General features: G+C 45.5%; 1 protein-coding gene across 3 annotated transcripts in view; it reads left to right on the top strand.

Moving 5' to 3' along the window:
- TNS1 (tensin 1) overlaps positions 1-19,723 on the top strand; it is a 688,885-nt gene that overhangs the window by 184,155 nt on the left and 485,007 nt on the right. For all 3 annotated transcript variants that reach the window (XM_089683821.1, XM_089683822.1, XM_089683823.1), the window contains exon 3: positions 3,912-3,949. In XM_089683821.1, coding sequence (XP_089539947.1) covers positions 3,912-3,949 — 38 coding nt within the window. The remainder of the gene's footprint in view (positions 1-3,911; positions 3,950-19,723) is intronic.

Here is a 19,723-nt window from a genome sequence, read left to right as displayed (position 1 = left end):
TATGCTGATGAGGCTGCACTGATGGGCACTGATAGGTGGCACTGATGGGCACTGATAGGCACTGATAGGCAATGATAGGTGGCACTGATGGGCACTGATAGGCAATGATAGGTGGCATTGATGGGCTCTAATAAGCACTAAAGGTTACTGATAGGCGGCACAGATGGGCAATGATAGGTGGCACTGATGGGCACTGATTGGCATTGATAGGCTGCACTGATGGGCTCTAATAAGCACTAAAGGTCACTGATAGGCGGCAATGATGGGCAATGATAGGTGGCACTGATGGGCACTGATAGGCAATGATAGATGGCACTGACTGGCTCTGTTTGGCAGCACTGATGGGCACTGATTGGCATTGATAGGCTGCACTGATGGACTCTAATAAGCACTAAAGGGCACTGATAGGCGGCCATGATGGACAATGATAGGTGGCACTCATGGGCACTGATATGCAATGATAGGTGGCATTGATGGGCACTGTTTGGCAGTACTGATGGGCACTGATTGGCATTGATAGGCTGCACTGATGGGCTCTAATAAGCACTAAATGGCACTAATAGGTGGCAATGATGGGCAATGATAGGTGGCACTCATGGGCACTGATATGCAATGATAGGTGGCATTGATGGGCACTGTTTAGCAGTACTGATGGGCACTGTTTGGCATCGATAGACAGCACTGATGGATCCTGTTGGGACTGCACTGATGGGCACTCATAGCACTAAAGGGCACTGATGGTCACTGACAGGTGGCACTGACTGGCAGCACTGATGGGCACTGATTGGCATTTATAGGCAGCACTGATGGGCCCTGTTGAGACTGCACTGAGCATCAGGACACTGATGACCAGTGCCCTGATTATCAGTGTAGATGTCCCCTTATATGCTTGCTGGTTACCGGCTCCCCTCTCATGCTGTGACAGCGTGAGGAAAGGAAAAGCCGATAACCAGCAAGTGTGTTTACATTGTGATCATTGTGAACAGCTGATCACGTGGTAAAGTGCCGCTGTGATTGGACCGTTACATCTCTCTATGATCAGCTGTGTCCAAAGAACACAGCGATCACAGAGTGTGCTGGGTGCTCGCCACAGCGGGTGTGTGGAGGGCACGGTTCTGGGAGGATGTCAATAGACGCCCTCCCAGAAGTGGACGAACGCTCAGTAGCCATCATTCGGCCATAGCGCGGTTGGCAAGTGGTTAACCCCTTCCTGCCCAGGCCATTTTTCAGGTTTCAGCGCTCTCACATTTGAATGACAATTGCGCGGTCATGCAACATTGTACCCAAACTAAAATTTTATCATTTTCTTCACACAACTAGAGCTTTCTTTTGGTGGTATTTAATCACCACTGGGGTTTTTATTTTTTTGCTAAATTAACAAAAAAAGTCCAAAAATGTTGAAAAAAATATGTTTTTCTTTGTTTCTGTCATAAAAGTTTGCAAATAAATAATTGTTCTTCATAAATTTAGGCCGAGATGTATTCTGCTACATGTCTTTGGTGAAAGTAACCCAAATTAGGATGTATTATTTAGTTTGTAGGAAAGTTCACAAACTATGGGATATATCTGAATATCAGGACAGTACAGATATCCCCCCAAATGTCAGCACAGTACAGATATCCCTCAAATGTCAGCACAGTACAGATATCCCCCCAAATGTCAGGACAGTACAGATATCCCCCCAAATGTCAGCATAGTACAGATATCCCTCAAATGTCAGCACAGTACAGATATCCCCCCAAATGTCAGGACAGTACAGATATCCCCCCAAATGTCAGAACAGTACAGATATCCCCCCAAATGTCAGGACAGTACAGATATCCCCCAAATGTCAGGACAGTACAGATATCCCCCAAATGTCAGGACAGTACAGATATCCCCCCAAATGTCAGGACAGTACAGATATCCCCCAAATGTCAGGACAGTACAGATATCCCCCAAATGTCAGGACAGTACAGATATCCCCCCAAATGTCAGGACAGTACAGATATCCCCCAAATGTCAGGACAGTACAGATATCCCCCAAATGACCCCTTTTTGCAGAGTAGACAGTCCAACGTACTTCATAAGAGGCATGGTGAGTTTTTTGAAGTTGTATTTTTTTTGTCATTTTTTGGAAAATGAAAAAATGAAAAAAATTATTTTCACAATTTTTTTTACATACTGTCACCAGCGCAGTACAGCGTCATCATATAACTGGCATGGCGGTGATCAGGGACACTGACTGGTGACAGTATGAAAAAAAAATTTTTTTTTTAAATTTCATTTTAATTTTTTTATAATTGTTAATTTATTATTAAATTTTTTTTCCTTTTTTTAAGATTTTTTTTCACACTTCGCTATGACCAAAGTAGTATAATGTTACCATTGTGATCAGTATTTTTTATTTTTTTTTTTACACAATTTGCTTATAGCAAAGAACTACTTTGCTATAAGCAAGCATTTACCTGAATGACATCGATTCATTCAGGGGTTTTTTTGTGCTTAGCTGTAATTTGGCCACTACTAATCACATGACACAGCTGGGCTGTGATTGGCCCAGCTTGTGCATGTGATCGCTGTGACCATTCACAGCTATACACAATGGATGGCATGAATGAAGCCATCCATTGTATACAACTGTCATGTGACCTGCTGTGATTGGTCATAGCAGGTCACATGCAGGGGTGGACTGACAACTCATGGGGCCCCCGGGCAATAGGGGATCATGGGGCCCCTGTGTCCTTGTCCAAACTCAAAAAAGCCTATGAAAAAGGTACCAGGAGCATCTCATGGGGCCCCCTACTGACCCCGGGCCCTCGGGCAGTGCCCTAGTTTCCAAATGGTCAGTCCGCCCCTGGTCACATGGTACCGGCAACGGGGCTGGTACTCCAGATCTGTCATCGGCCGTGTCCGAGGTACACGGCCGGTGACAGATCGCGCTCTACGCAAACTATGCATGCCCGAAACTCAGATCGCAAACTATGCATGCCCGAAAAGACACCATATGGCGTCCACCTGGAGTTACGAGGGGTTTTGCAGGCCACCATCTGGCTATAGGCCGGGCGGGAACCTGTTAAAGTGATTTCTCAGCACAATAGAGCATGGAGACATGGATGGGTGGAGGAGTTTGGCATGAGTATTAAAAATGAATGAACTTTTGGTTTGTGGTGCTCAGATACAGTGTAGTTCCACTATGTAAACCCAACATTTCCTATTCCGCATTTGTGCCTGCTGTACCATGCACTTGTATGAAAAAGTCTCCTGTTCTCTTTGTATTGCTTCCTCTGTGTGAAATCCCTGCTGTTCCTGCCAGTCCCTCTGCTTTTCTATCTAAACTGACCACACTAAGCAGGAGAAAGCAGCGTGGTCAGTTCTCTGTTCCTGCCAGTCCTTATGCTTTCCTATCTAAACTGACCACACTAAGCAAGAGAACACAGCATGGTCAGTTCTCTGTTCCTGCCAGTCCCTCTGCTTTCCTATCTAAACTGACCACACTAAGCAGGAGAACACAGCGTGGTCAGCTCTCTAGCTGTGTTGGGAGCTCAGTGTACTCTCCTCCAATGACAAGACTTGTGCTGACACCCCCCTTCCTGCACAGCCATTCACTGGGAAGATTAGTGTACGGCTCTTTCTCCTCCCCCAGCTCTTATGCAGCTGAGAGGGAATGTGGCCACATATAAAAAAAGGGAAAAAAAGTGTTTTTTTGGTTTTTTTTTATATCTATACACAAATGTTTTACCTTTCATTTCTATTTTAAACTGTGTGGGTTGTTCTAGGTAAGCGATTATATACTTTCATTGCAGTATACCGAGTATTCACACTGACTGTGTACGTTTTTCATGCATACTAACGTGTAGCAGTCATTTTTTGCCATTTTACATGTAGAGATTTTTTTTTTTTAAACTGATTTCTCTTTTTACTTTTTTCAGTTTGTCGTCTGTCATGTCACCGCAAATGTGAAGCCAAGGTAAGACATGTTTTTATACCTAATTGATGGAGAACATTTGTTTTCGGTAAGCTGCAAACCGCAGTCGTTCCTTCCAGCCAATCACAAGTCACCATTTTGAGGACTGACTTCAGTAAAGTAAATCGTATTTGTTGGGTACGGTTGCTGTACTTTGCACGCCATCTTGGCTCGGCGGTACTGCAGCCTCCTTTCTCCGTATGTTTCTGCAGCAAGCCGTGGAAACTGCCACTTCTGTCCATCAAATCTTTTAAAAGACGACCGAAGACGAGCAATTTCCACCTCATTATTAATGGTTAGTGTTGCGCGCCCATCCATAATACTCAGACGTCGAATCATCCTTTGTTTTTCTTGACGTATTTATCAAGCACATGAGTCAGACAGACTGGAGTTGTATTTGGGGAAACCATGGGATCTCATGAAGTCAGAAGGAAGAACGTTCTTGGTTGCCCGTAGCGGCCAATGGGAATCTCCCTTTCATGTCTGTGGTGCGAATTCAGAGAGTTAAAGGAGAAGGGGTTTCTGTAGTTAACAGAGGCTGGTTTTTGGTCAAAAAAACTCTTTGGTCCTACTGAACCTCCAATTGGCTGAACGATGGCCAGTTGCCACTATGGCATGTTTAGCCGCTGCTTGACAGATAGGCTTAGTTTTAGCAAAACACTCAATATGGCTTCCTCCTTTGTGTATTGATTACAGGAACACTTCAAGTTCAATAGGATTGAGAGCTGTAATTTAAAAGAGAACCCAGTATCACAAAGCTGTGCATGAAAGGAAATTGATCAGATTGTGTATGGTGGTCATCTGAGTGATGGTTGCCCCATCTGGAGCTGAAGCAGAGATGTGGTGGGATATTCTTTAGTAGATAAGCAGACTCGGGCATCTCCCTCCACATGATGTTGGATGCTTCTATAATATAGAAGGAAGCAGAACAGTCTCCGCCCATGAGGAGCACATTCTTAATTGATTCTTAAGGTAGAACGTCTGTATACTATACCATCTGAATGCTGGTTGCCCCATGCACTTCTGCTGAGGAGGTAATCTAGAGCAGAGCTGTGATGGAAGAGTCGTAAGTAGATAATTGGACTTGTGCATCTCCTTCCACATGATGTTGGATGCTTCTATAATATAGAAGGAAGCAGAGCAGTCTCCGCCTATGAGGAGCACATTCTTAATTGATCCTTAAGTCAGAACGTCTGTATACTATACCATCTGAATGCTGGTTGCCCCATGCACTTCTGCTGAGGAGGTAATCTAAAGCAGAGCTGCAGTGGGATAATTGTTGGTAGATAATTGGACTTGTGCATCTCCCTCCACATGATGTTGGATGCTTCTATAATATAGAAGGAAGCAGAACAGTCTCCGCCCATGAGGAGCACATTCTTAATTGAAACTTAAGGCAGAACATCTGTATACTATACCATCTGAATGCTGGTTGCCCCATGCACTTCTGCTGTGGAGGTAATCTAGAGCAGAGCCGTGGTGGGATAATTGTTGGTAGATAATTGGACTCGTGCATCTCCCTCCACATGATGTTGGATGCTTCTATAATATAGAAGGCAGCAGAACAGTCTCCGCCCATGAGGAGCACACTCTTAATTGATCCTTAAGGCACATGGCCAATCAGCACTGTCCAGACAGAGGTCAGGAGATTTCCATCGTCCTAGAGCAAAAAGAAAACTCCTCCTACAAGCTTTAGCTAGTAATCTGCTGGACACTGATAGAAGTCACAAGACTGCTATATACTGCTGATGAGAAAAGGTATTTAGCAGTTTATATTTACTAAAATAATTGCATTTCCATGTTTTGTGTACTGTGGAAGACCGGATATAGTGGATGCAGGGTCCGTGGAAAGCAGATATAGTTAATGCGGGGTCCGGGGAGACCAGATATAGTGAATGCAGGGTCCGTGGAAAGCAGATATAGTTAATGCGGGGTCCGGGGAGACCAGATATAGTGAATGCAGGGTCCCGGGAGAGCAGATATAGTGAATGCAGGGTCCGGGGAGACCGGATATAGTGAATGCAGGGTCCGGGGAGACCAGATATAGTGAATGCAGGGTCCGTGGAGAGCAGATATAGTGGATGCAGGGTCCGGGGAGAGCGGATATAGTAGATGCAGGGTCCGGGGAGACCAGATATAGTGAATGCAGGGTCCGGGGAGACCAGATAGAGTGAATGCAGGGTCCGGGGAGACCAGATATACTGAATGCAGGATCCGGGGAGACCAGATATAGTGAATGCAGGGTCCGGGAAGACCAGATAGAGTGAATGCAGGGTCCGGGGAGACCAGATAGAGTGAATGCAGGGTCCGGGGAGACCAGATATACTGAATGCAGGATCCGGAGAGACCAGATATAGTGAATGCAGGGTCTGGGGAGACCAGATATACTGAATGCCGGATCCGGGGAGACCGGATATAGTGAATGCAGGGTCCGGGGAGAGCGGATATAGTGGATGCAGGGTCCGGGGAGACCAGATATAGTGAATGCAGGATCCGGGGAGACCAGATATAGTTGATGCAGGGTCCGGGGAGACCAGATATAGTGAATGCAGGGTCCGGGGAGACCAGATATAGTGAATGCAGGGTCCGGGGAGACCAGATATAGTGAATGCAGGGTCCGGGGAGACCAGATATAGTGAATGCAGGGTCCGGGGAGAGCAGATATAGTGAATGCAGGGTCTGGGGAGACCAGATAGAGTGAATGCAGGGTTCGGGGAGAGCGGATATAATGAATGCAGGGCCCGGGGACACCAGATATAGTGAATGCAGGGTCCGGGGAGACCAGATATAGTGAATGCAGGGTCCGGGGAGACCAGATATAGTTGATGCAGGATCCGGGGTTTAGTAACACTTTAAGGCAGAACTACTGTACACTGTACCATCTGAATGCTGGTTGCTCCATGCGAAGGAGGTAATCTGGAGCAGAGCTGCGGTGGAATAATCCTAAATAGATAACTGGACTCGTGCATCTCCCTCCGCATGACGTTGGATGCTCCCATAATATAGAAGGAAGCAGTACATTCTCCGCCCACAAGGAGCAAACTCCTAATCGATCCTGAAGGCAGGACTAGAAATCATCTGATGTACGAGTAGGGGAACAGGTATGTGTCTTGCAGTGTCTAGGCAGTTTGGTGAATTTTTTTCAGCTACTGTTGTTTCTTTTTATATGCAAAGCCACTGTTCCAACCAGCTCCGTTCTCAACTCTCGCAGCAGTGGTGGTAGCCATTGGCCCCATCTGTTGCAAAGCACTAAATCTTTCAATACATCAAACATTTGTGCATACTTCTACTGCTTGGTGAAATTGTTTTACTAAAAACTCTGGAGCTCCTCCAAAGATTGTTAGGGTTTCCTTGAGCTGTCACTGATTGACCCCCCATCTGACGGTGCTTGCATAATTCTGGCACCAACATCACTTGGAACATCACAGCAACATGACACCAATATTTGTTTAGCTACTGGTGAGGGGCATTCTTCCCACTGACCACAGATGTAAGGGGCATTTTCCCTTGACCCCTCAATGGATTGGTTTTAGCAGGGGTTCCCTGAGACCTGAAAATTATTTCAAGGGTTCCTCTAGGACAGGGGTCTCCAAACTTTCTAAACAAAGAGCCCATTTACTGTCCTTCAGACTTTAAGGGGCCTGGACTGTGGCCAGTGGAAATAGAAAATGCCATAGGCTTGGTGGTCATTGGGAGTAGAAATACATAGCCCCTGTGTCAGTGAGAGGAATAGTGCCTCATGGTTGGTGTCAGTGGGAGGAATAGTGCCCCATCATGGTGTCAGTGGGAGGAATAGTGCCCCATTGTTGGTGTTAGTGGGAGGAATAGTGCCTCAAGGTTGGTGTTAGTGGGAGGAATAGTACCTCATGGTTGGTGTTAGTGGGAGGAATAGTGTCCCATCATTGGTGTCAGTGGAAGGAAAAAATGCCCCATTTTTGAGATCAGTGGAAGGAATGGTATTCCATTGTTGGTGTCATTGGGAGCAATTATGCCTAATCATTGGTGTCTTTGAGAGGAATAGTGCCTCATTGTTGGGATCAGTAGAAGGAATGGTGTCCCACCGTTGGTGTCAGTAGGAGTAATTATGGCCAATCATTGGTGTCAGTAGAAATGATAGTATCTGACTCTTGGGGGTTTATTTACTAAAGCTGGAGAGCCCAAAATCACAAAATCAGACTCACTTCTGCATAGAAACCAATCAGCTTCCAGGTTTCATTGCGAAAGCTTCATTGAACAAGCTGAGGTTAGAAGCTGATTGGTTTCTATGCAGAAGGGAGTCTGATTTTGGACTCTCCAGCTTTAGTAAATAAACCCCTTGGTGTCAGTGGAAGGAATGGTGCTTCATCATTGGTGTCGGTGGGAGGAATAGTGCCTCATTGTTGGTGTCAGTGAGAGGAATGGTGCCCTGTCGTTGGTGTCAGTGCAAGAAATGGTACCCTATTGCTAGTATCAGTGGGAGGAATAGTGCTTAATCATTGGTGTCAGTGGGAGGAATAGTTCCCATCATTGGCATCAGTGAGATGAATAGTGCTCCATCATTGGTATCAGTGGGAGGAATAGTTCCCATCATTGGCATCAGTGAGATGAATAGTGCTCCATCATTGGCATCAGTGGGATGAATAGTGTTCCATCATTGGTGTCAGTGGGAGGAATAGTTCCCATTATTGGCATCAGTGGGAGGAATAGTTCCCATTATTGGCATCAGTGGGAGGAATAGTATCCCATCATTGGTGTCAGTGGGAGGAATGGTATCCCATCATTGGTGTCAGTGGGAGGACTAGTGCCCCATCATTGGTGTCAGTGGAGGAATAGTGTCCCATCATTGGTGTCAGTGGGAGGAATAGTGTCCCATCATTGGTGTCATTGGGAGGAATAGTGCCCCATTGTTGGGATCAGTAAAAGGAATGGTGTACTATCGTTGATATCAGGAGGAGTAATGGCCAATCGTTGGAGTCAGTGAGAGGGATAGTTTCTGACTGTTGGTGTCAGTGGAAGGAATGGTGCTTCATCATTGGTGTTGGTTTGCGGAATAGTGCCTCATTGTTGGGATCAGTGGAAGTAATGGTGTCCCATCGTTGGTGTCAGTGGGAGTAATTATGTCCAGTCACTGGGAATAGTACCTGACTGTTGGTGTCAGTGGGTTCTTTATTGTTGGTGTTATTGGGAGGAATAGTGACGCATATAAGTGGAAGGAATGGTGCCCCAAGGGCAGAATAAAGCAAGCAAAGGGCTGCATCTGGCCCGCGGGCCCCAGTTTGGAGACCACTGCTCTAGGATAAAAAGGTTGAGAGAGGCTGAACTAGGGTTTTGATGTATCCCCATGCTTCTTTAGTGACAGGTTCTCTTTACCATACAACACATTTCTTTGCTGTTCTCTTTGAGGTTCTGTGATTTAGAAGCCTTACCTCACCCGGCCGCATTCCTGCTCTGGACATGCCGGGCCCTGTCCTGTGAACCGGCTCACAAGGCCTCCAGTGTCTCGCCCCTGACATTACTGGCATCTGGTCAATGTTACGGGAGATGGCGGCACTCCGCAGGTTAGAGACCAAGAAGGGGGCCAGGCGGGTATTATGCTTCCAAACACAGGGGCCGTTCAATAGAGTCTACACAAACCTGGCGCTGTCTCCAGCGTCTCCCGTTACATAGAGCGAGCGCTGACATGGAGCGGTCCAATTTAGAGAGGAAACCAATGCTTTTCATATTAAGGAATCGGCCTATTTATAGCCGAACAGTTAACTCTCGGATTACTTGTTCCGTGAGCGATTACAAATAATAACATTGGACTGCAAATCTTAAACAGGCCTCTCGTTTCTCTCACTGAAATGGAACTTTTTTTTTTCTTTGCGGAATCAGCAAAAAGACTGAAATTGGAAATTGGCCAAAAAAGGGTGAATTTTGATCAGCTGGTATTCTATGACCAGGGGTGGACTGACCATTTGGAAACTCAGGCACTGCCCGAGGGCCCGGGGTCAGTAGGGGGCCCCATGAGATGCCCCTGGTACCTTTTTCATAGGCTTTTTTGAGTTTGGGCAAGGACACAGGGGCCCCATGATCCCCTATTGCCTGGGGCCCCATGAGTTGTCAGTACGCCCGTTTATGACCTTACGACCTTTTCTGTTTTTCATATATTTATGGTTTGTACATACCGTTCTTTATCTACTGACACAGTCCAGAGGTAGGTATGCGCTACCTATATACAATCCTAAAGGGTAACTCCACTTTCTTTGAAAAAAATAAATAAATAAATAAATTGTGGCTTGAGTCATATTGTAATTGAATGTTAACCACTTCCAGCCTGGACACTTTCACCCCCTTCCAGTCTGGACACTTTCACCCCCTTCCAGTCTGGACACTTTCACCCCCTTCCAGTCCGGACACTTTCACCCCCTTCCAGTCTGGACACTTTCACCCCCTTCCAGTCTGGACACTTTCACCCCCTTCCAGTCCGGACACTTTCACCCCCTTCCAGTCCGGACACTTTCACCCCCTTCCAGTCCGGACACTTTTACCCCCTTCCAGTCCGGACACTTTTACCCCTTCCAGTCTGGACACTTTCACCCCCTTCCAATCCGGACACTTTCCCCCCTTCCAGTCCGGACACTTTCCCCCCTTCCAGTCCGGACACTTTCACCCCCTTCCAGTCCGGACACTTTTACCCCCTTCCAGTCCGGACACTTTTACCCCTTCCAGTCCGGACACTTTCCCCCCTTCCAGTCCGGACACTTTTACCCCCTTCCAGTCCGGACACTTTCACCCCCTTCCAGTCCGGACACTTTCACCCCCTTCCAGTCCGGACACTTTTACCCCCTTCCAGTCCGGACACTTTCACCCCCTTCCTGTCCGGACACTTTCACCCCCTTCCTGTCCGGACACTTTCACCCCCTTCCAGTCCCGACACTTTCCCCCCCTTCCAGTCCCGACACTTTCTCCCCCTTCCAGTCCGGACACTTTCCCCCCCTTCCTGTCCAGACCAATTTTCAGCTTTCAGCGCTGTCACACTTTGAATGACAATTGCGCGGTCATGTAACACTGTACCCATATGAATTTTTTAGCATCTTTTTGAGACAGATAAAGCTTTATTTTGGTGGTATTTATTCACCACTGGGATTTTTATTTTTTTTGCTATGTAAATGAAAAAGTCCAAAAATTTTGAAAAAAAGTGTTTTTCTTAAAAATGTTTGAAAATTAATAATATTTCATCATAAATTTTGGCTAAAATTTATTCTGTTATCTTTTAAGTAAAAAAAAAAAAATAACCCAAATTAGTTTATAACCAAAAATTATAATTTTTAAACATTTAAAAAATTTTTTATTTTTTTATTTTTATATTATTATTTGTTTTTTGTTTTTTTTTTACATACTGTCACCCTAGCAGTACCATGGTGACACTGTACTACTTGTGGGGGGTGATGAAGATTTTTTTTTTTTTTACACTGATTGCTTTTACATCCATAAAGGCTGTAAAAGCAATCATTTCTCCTTCTCTCTGGCTGCATTCTTGCAGCCATTGAGAACTACTGTGTGAGCTGTGATTGGTCACAGCTTGTCACATGGTACAAGGCTGTTGTGAATTGCCCTGTACCATGTGACCTCTGTGATCATTCACAGATTTCACACGTAGTCAGCAATGATGTCAGAAGTGACATCTTGCTTACTACTCTGCATGTGATCACTGATTGGCCAATCAGTGATCACATGATTGGGACCTGGCACAGAGGTCCCATACGACGATTGGTGTTCCACTATGTCCGGAGGACACAGCGGGCAGCAGATCGCGGTGCTGCGCGCACCCAGGGAGCGCGCACAAGCAGGGGGCGAGGAGGCCGTTTATAAAGGGCCATCCGCCCCTGCACTGCCACCGTCCGGCCGTTTATATACAACGGCCGGACGGGAGGTGGTTAATAAAAAATATTTTTCCTTTTCAATCTGCAGCGCTGTAATTTTCCGTAAAATACAAAATGGCGACCTGGAGGTGTTCAGTACACAGATGGCATACAGAGCGCCCCCTAGAAATGTCATTTCCCGCTTGTGTGATTGGCTCACTGATAGTGGTGCACCGAAATGAAAATTCAGGATTTGGCCGAAAAAACAAAACTGAAATGGACAGTTTTAAAAAAATATATATTTTTATATATATATTTGTATTTTATTTGACTTTTTAATTAATATCATAAGTTTAAATGTATATGAACTCTTTTTCTGCAGATTTTTGCCCAACAGGCTGCTTACACACTGAGCAGTTTTTTGAAGCGCATTTGCATTAAAACAAAACACAAAGAAAAATGCGTCCCTTTAAATTCAATGTATGTCTTCACGCTGGTCTGCTGCTCTTCCCTTGCGGTGTTAAAATTCCTGCTTGCCGCATTTGTGGTGTATATTTGGTCAGCTAAAAATGCACCAAAAACGCACCGCTCCCCATTGAGACCTGGTTCACACCTATGCATTTTTTAGTGCTTTTTGCAGAAACGCACTACAGTCCATTTATCACGGTTTCCTATGGGGTACGTTCACAGCTATGTTTTTATGAGCTGCTGTGTTTTTGGAGTCAGGGACTTTTTTTAAACGCAAAACGTTGCGTTTTTGGTTCAAAAGACTCCAATGGAGACGCTGCAGAAAACGCATGTGTGCGGTTTTGACCTTTTTTTATGCGTTTTGTGTTTTTAATCTGCCCAGCAACAAGTTGGCCAATAAAAAAAGAAAATGTAAAAAAAGCTTTAAAAAACATGCAAAAACGCAAAACACACTGCAAACCGCAAGCTGCATTGGTGTGAAGCAGGCCTGAAAGGCATTGAAAATGCAGCACAAACCCACCAATAACGCGCACGTTACGTTTTTAATGTGTTTTTGAGTCGCATAACCTATGAAAAACGCACCCTAAAACGTGGTAAATTTGTGGTAAAAACACAGCGACCATCATCAGCAAAATGCCAATAACACTATGTACGGCCGATACAATCCCGGTAGATCAGCAGTTTTTGAAATACTCAGACCAGCCCATCTGGCACCAACAACCATGCAAAAAACTAAGCAGTTCACAAGAGCAAACTGCAAAAAAGGGCGGTATTTAAATCCAAAGCAGAGTACAAAATACATCAAAATGGATGCAAAACAATATTTTTATTACGAGATCCTCTGAAAGGTGGGCATAAGACATGGTGAACACACAGTCCATCAAAAAAAAAATAAAAAAAAAAACCCGTCTTTGTACCAACAACTGCACCATGTTCGAAGTCACTTAAATCCCCTTTCTTCCCCATTCTGATGCTCAGTTTGAACTTCAGCAAGTCGTCTTCACCACATCTAGATGCCTAAATGCATTGAGTTGCTGCCATGTGATTGGCTGATTATCAGTTCGTATTACCAAGTAATTGAACAGGTGGAACTATTAAAGTGGCCGGTGAGTGTACATAGTTACACTGGTCCAAGCTGGATCAATGCATCGATGTAAAGAATGCCATACCTGGAATTCCTGCTTAACCTCCCTAGCGGTCTGATTCTTTCCAATTTTTTGTGCTGAAAGCGGTACATTTTTTTGCATGGAAATATGTAGTTTTTTATTGTAGGCTGTAATTTTTTGGAATAACTCACTGAAATCTGTCCGAACAAGAGTCTAGTAAACATTCCGGGGATGATAAAACTTGAAACACGAAATCATAAATTATAATTTAATAAATAATCATAAAAAATAATAATATAATAATAATAATTTTAATTCAATAATATAATCAAACCAAAAACACTGAAATTTGAAATACAGAGGCAAATTCGCACATCGCTGAGCAAAGTCGCAGAATCGTTTTCAGTGTCTGATGAGGAATTTCCCCCACGAATCATTATCACTCAATTCTGCAAGTGGTTCTGATTTACTATCGCTGTTCTCTAGCCGGTCTAAAACCGCTTTTGACGTAAAGGGACGCTTTTTGGACGCCATGGACTTTGCTAAGTTTCCAGGCAGAAAGAACAGTCAAAATGCAGGCAGGGCGCCGGACAAAGCACTCGGGACAAAATGTATGTGAAATGGTTTGATACAGGAATGACAGCAAAAATGACATTTTTAAAAATTTTCAAATTTCCCGCCGGTTCCGGCGCCCGTACGTCCCGATGTCACAGGGACCGGAACACGGAAGCCGGATGCCGGCATCGGCCGGAGGAGACATTGCAGGGGACACTTCGTGGGAGCGCAGGACAAGGTAAGTGCTGCAGGGACCCCCTGAGCAACGCCGCATGGTAAGCCCGAGTGTAGCTCGTGGTTACCGCTCTTGGTATTGAAATTTTACCCCGAGCTACACTCAGGAATACCGCCAGGGAGGTTAAGGAAGATTTGTTTTCATAAATTCCCCCTATACATTTATATATCCTCTGCATTGCAAGAACCAGCGCTCCCCCTGCTGTAAATGGTGCATGTCCTCCCATTACACATGTTGCTGTTGGGGGGATGAGGGGCCCAGCGGTTTTTGAGGAGAGGCCCCCCAACAGATGGGAGGACATGCACCATTTACACTAGAAGGAGTGCTGGCATGTACTATGCAGAGGGTATAGAACTGCATGGGGGGAGGTTTGGAACATCTTCCTGAAGGTGTACTTTAAAGTGATATGAAACCCGAAAGCAAACATTTGGCTTATTAATTCTTAGATGTGGTGGCTGCATTCGTTTTCTTTTCTAGGCTCTCTTTCTTTCATTTTCACCTGGTGATCCTCCCAGTAAGGCTGTTGTCTTGCTTGCTGTCCTGCAAATGTATCCGTTACAGAGATGAGACAAACCATTTAACACTGGCAGGGCTGCTTACAATGATCAGCTTTGTCCGCAAAGGAAAAAAAACTATTTGCTGTAACTTATTTTATTATCATTATAAAGTATTATCTGGAGTTTGGCTTCGATTTGTTAGTGTATCTAAACCTGCTAGTAAATCTTACACTTCCCTCCCCCCGTCCAAAGCTGCCCCCTGTGCTACTTCTTTCAGAGTGGGGCTGCTCCAATACAGGAGGTGTGTTACTGGCCAGATCACCAGGTGAAAACAGAGGGGAAAAAAAGTCTAAAAAGGTCAAACTAATGCAGCCACCATCTAATGATGAATGACATTTTTAGTTCGGGGTTTAAGAGTACTTGTTCTGGTGAGTCGGGTCACATACAGCAAGGCTCAACGAGCACCCAAAAATAACTCAAACCAGAGGAACATCGAAAGGAACCCAGACCAACAGGAATCGGGGGGTAATATGTGACGATTACACAGAAACCCACCAAAGAGAGCACAGTATTAAATCTGACCTAGATCAGTGTGATCAGTGTGGCTGATCCAAGTTCTTACCTTGCTATAAGCCCTGATGAAGGGGGGTATCTTGGTCCCTGAAACGTAACGGCTATTTTATGTGACCGATTTGTCAATAATGAAGTGTTTCGGGCTTTTTCATCCCATGTTTTCTATGTTCCTATAATTTGTGTATGAAAATAATTTTTTCTGTGAACTCCTAATTCTTTTTTTTTAAGTCCATGGAAAACGCAGTTTGGCTCGCTGCAAAGCCTTACATGCGCCACCCTGTAACTGTACGGAACGGCGGTCCGCCGTGACTCATAACTCACAATGGGCAGCATAATAAAATGAGACATTCTGTTCTTTCTTGGATTAAAATTTCTTCTTTAAAAAAAAATCTTTTTTCCATTGGTGTAGAACGTCACCCCTCCTTGTTCAGTTCATTGTAAACTGGAAATCTTTAGAAGAGTCAGCGCAGTCACACCCTGAGATTAAATAATGTTCTGTGCAAATTGATTCCATCGAATATTACATGATAGGAGCCGCCGCTTGTCTGATTGTCACACTGAACACTCATTTATTTATTTATTTATTTTAAATAAAGTGGTCAAAATAGCTGCTGATTCCACAGTTATTATGTTTCACTAACTCTCCTCTCCTGAAATACTCTGCACTGCTGGAGGACTCTGCTACCTTCCTCTATAACTCTCCTCTCCTGAAATACTCTGCAGTGCTGGAGGACTCCGCTCCTTCCTCTATAACTCTCCTCTCCTGAAATACTCTGCACTGCTGGAGGACTCTGCTACCTTCCTCTATAACGCTCCTCTCCTGAAATACTCTGCACTGCTGGGGGACTCCGCTCCTTCCTCTATAACTCCTTACCTGAAATACTCTGCACTGCTGGAGGACTCTGCTACCTTCCTCTATAACGCTCCTCTCCTGAAATACTCTGCACTGCTGGGGGACTCCGCTCCTTCCTCTATAACTCCTTACCTGAAATACTCTGCACTGCTGGAGGATTCCGCTCCTTCCTCTATAACCCTCCTCTCCTGAAATACTCTGCACTGCTGGAGGACTCCTCTCCTTCCTCTATAACTCTCCTCTCCTGAAATACTCTGCACTGCTGAAGGACTCCTCTCCTTCCTCTATAACTCTCCTCTCCTGAAATACTCTGCACTGCTGAAGGACTCCTCTCCTTCCTCTATAACTCCTCTCCTGAAATACTCTGCGCTGCTGGGGGACTCTGCTCCTTCCTCTATAACTCTCCTCTCCTGAAATACTCTGCACTGCTGGAGGACTCCGCTCCTTCCTCTATAACTCTCCTCTCCTGAAATACTCTGCGCTGCTGGAGGACTCCGCTCCTTCCCCTATAACGCTCCTCTCCTGAAATACTCTGCACTGCTGGAGGACTCCGCTCCTTCCCCTATAACGCTCCTCTCCTGAAATACTCTGCTCTGCTGAAGGACTCCGCTCCTTCCTCCTGCTCTCATTCTGCGTCTTCCCACTCCTCTCTATTCTCTCTATTCCGATCCACTCCCAGTCATGAGTGGTCAGGTCTTTGCCTGTCTGACATCAGTACAGTCATTTCCTGAAATACACGGACAATTGTTTGTGCTAGTAATGGCATTTCCAGTTATAATCAGTGCAGAGTGATGGATACGGCTGCCACTAAGTGGGTCAAGAGGCGTTTTGTTTATTACAGAGATGATAAGATAGAGCCACCTCTCTGGGATTTCATTTTTCTTTTCTTTTCTTTTTTTTTTCTTGATCCAAAGGTAATAAAATTAGATTGTATAAAAACTAAAAGAATCAGTAATAATAATAATAATATCTGAAACATATATATATATAGTACATTATTTAAAAAAAAGAAACAAATATATATACATATACCCGGGCAATAGGGGATCATGGGGCCCCTGTGTCCTTGCCCAAGCTCAAAAAAGCCTATGAAAAAGTTAGCAGGGGCATCGAATGTGGCCCCCTACTGACCCCGGGCCCTCGTGCAGTGCCTGAGTCTCCAAATGCTCAGCCCGCCCCTGTACATATATATATGTGTGTGTGTGCAGCAGCCAGGGGTTTACACATGGATGCGGTTGCGGCTTGCTTATGTAGGGTTCAGGGGGTTAAGACAAGTAGTGAGGAGGCAATACAGCACCACTTCACTGCCGGTCAAATGCTCTCTGAAAAGCAACCTGAACACAGATTACTCTTCAGAGAGCATCGCTAGTGTGAATGAGCCCCATGGGGAGCTGGTAAGCTCCCATCATGCAATTCTTGTGCCCTGTGGAAGGCCACCTTTCCTGAGAACTGTACCATGAGAGGAGATCACATGCTCCTCCATACTGGGAAGTACTGGGAGGTGAAGGAGAATCGGCAGGGGAGTGCTGTCACATGACCTCAGCGCCCCATCGAAGCTCCGATACTGGGTGCAGCGACTACAGTAAAGGAAGGGGCAGCAGGGCAGTGCTGGTAATCAGGATGGACCCTTTCATTTTCTCCTGCATGGGCAAAGTCTGGGTAAGGCCCCTTTCACATCGGTGCCTCTGTTCTGTCTCAGCAGGGAATCTATTAATTAAATGAGAACTGAAACCAAGATCTAGGGAGGGAGGAACACAGACTCATGTAATCCCTATGGGCAGTACCGGGACGGGTTCATCCAGTGCCTATGGCAAGGGTGCGGTACTGCAGGGAATGGATATACCACTCTGCGCCCATTCCCTGCTCCCTTGCTGCAGCTGCCCATGGTTAGCATGAAGCTTGCACTGCACATGCATGACCAATCGCTTGATTTCTAGCAAATAGAAGGAAGTTGCACATGCACAGTGTGAAGCATCAAGACGTGGCCCACTGGTCGCCAACCAATTACTGCACCCAGGGCAGGCGCCCCCCTTGCCCATCCCTTGTACCAGCCCTGCCTATGGGTGGCCTGATGTTAACTGATATATATCCGCTTTCATCTGCCCACATCTGGTTAGGTCCGAAAAACTGGACCTGGATGCAAACCTTTTGTGTTCATTCCAATGAACCTGAAATGACCCAAATGTGAACGGACACATATCCACTTATCAGGGCCGGGACAAGGGGTGGGCAGGAGGGACGGCTACCCTGAGCATAATGGCGTGCTGTAGGAATGGGGGTGCCTTCCTTCTGTTACAAGGCTCACAGGAGTAGCGATATTAAAAGTGATTTTGACAAGTGAGTGACTGCTGGGTGTAGGACCCCCTAAGCTTGCACATCATGGACCAGGGAAGGGGGGTGCAGTTGGCATCTTTGCCCTGGATGGCCTTGTAATGGCACTGCCACTTATATCTGGCCCATCATAAGAATACATTGCAGTCCAGTATTGACCCATCCAATCACGGGTCTAGAATGGATTGACAGCACGCCTGTGTACTGGCCTATCATAAGAATACATCGCAGTCCATCCTTGATCCTTCCAATCATGGGTCTAGAATGGATTGACAGCACACCTGTGTACTGGCCCATCATAAGAATACATTGCAGTCTATCCTTGATCCGTCCAATCACGGGTCTAGAATGGATTGACAGCACGCCTGTGTACTGGCCCATCATCAGAATACATTGCAGTCCATTCTTCATCCATCCAATCATGGGTCTAGAATGGATTGACAGCACGCCTGTGTACTGGCCCATCATAAGAATACATTGCAGTCCAGTATTGATCCATCCAATCACAGGTCTAGAATGGATTGACAGCACGCCTGTGTACTGGCCCATCATAAGAATACATCGCAGTCCATTCTTCATCCATCCAATCATGGGTCTAGAATGGATTGACAGCACGCCTGTGTACTGGCCCATCATAAGAATACATCGAAGTCCATCCTTGATCTGTCCAATCACAGGTCTAGAATGGATTGACAGCACGCCTGTGTACTGGCCCATCATAAGAATACATCGAAGTCCATCCTTGATCTGTCCAATCACAGGTCTAGAATGGATTGACAGCATGCCTGTGTACTGGCCCATCATAAGAATACATCGCAGTCCATTGTTGATCCATCCAATCACATGTCTAGAATGGATTGACAGCACGCCTGTGTACTGGCCTATCATAAGAATACATCGCAGTCTATCCTTGATCCATCCAATCACGTGTCTAGAATGGATTGACAGCACGCCTGTGTATTGGCCCATCATAAGAAAACATCGCAGTCCATTCTTGATCTATCCAATCACAGGTCTAGAATGGATTGACAGCACGCCTGTGTATTGGCCCATCATAAGAATACATCGCAGTCCATTCTTGATCTATCCAATCACAGGTCTAGAATGGATTGACAGCACGCCTGTGTATTGGCCCATCATAAGAATACATTGCAGTCCATTCTTGATCCATCCAATCACAGGTCTAGAATGGATTGACAGCACGCCTGTGTACCTAATGCACCTTTTGGCTCCATCTTCGGTTTAATTCCTTCATTGGGTCTGGGCAGCAAACCCCCTTGAAAATCGCGCAGTCAGGAAGACATATCACTTGGCAGGAAAGTCTGCTGCGCTGTTT

Source organism: Staurois parvus, unplaced genomic scaffold, assembly GCF_062004578.1.
Source record: "Staurois parvus isolate SC_StPar_1 unplaced genomic scaffold, SC_StPar_1.0 ptg000323l, whole genome shotgun sequence".
NCBI lineage: Eukaryota > Metazoa > Chordata > Amphibia > Anura > Ranidae > Staurois > Staurois parvus.
The sequence above is the reverse complement of the archived record's forward strand: the minus strand, read 5'-3'. Positions and strand labels throughout refer to the sequence as shown.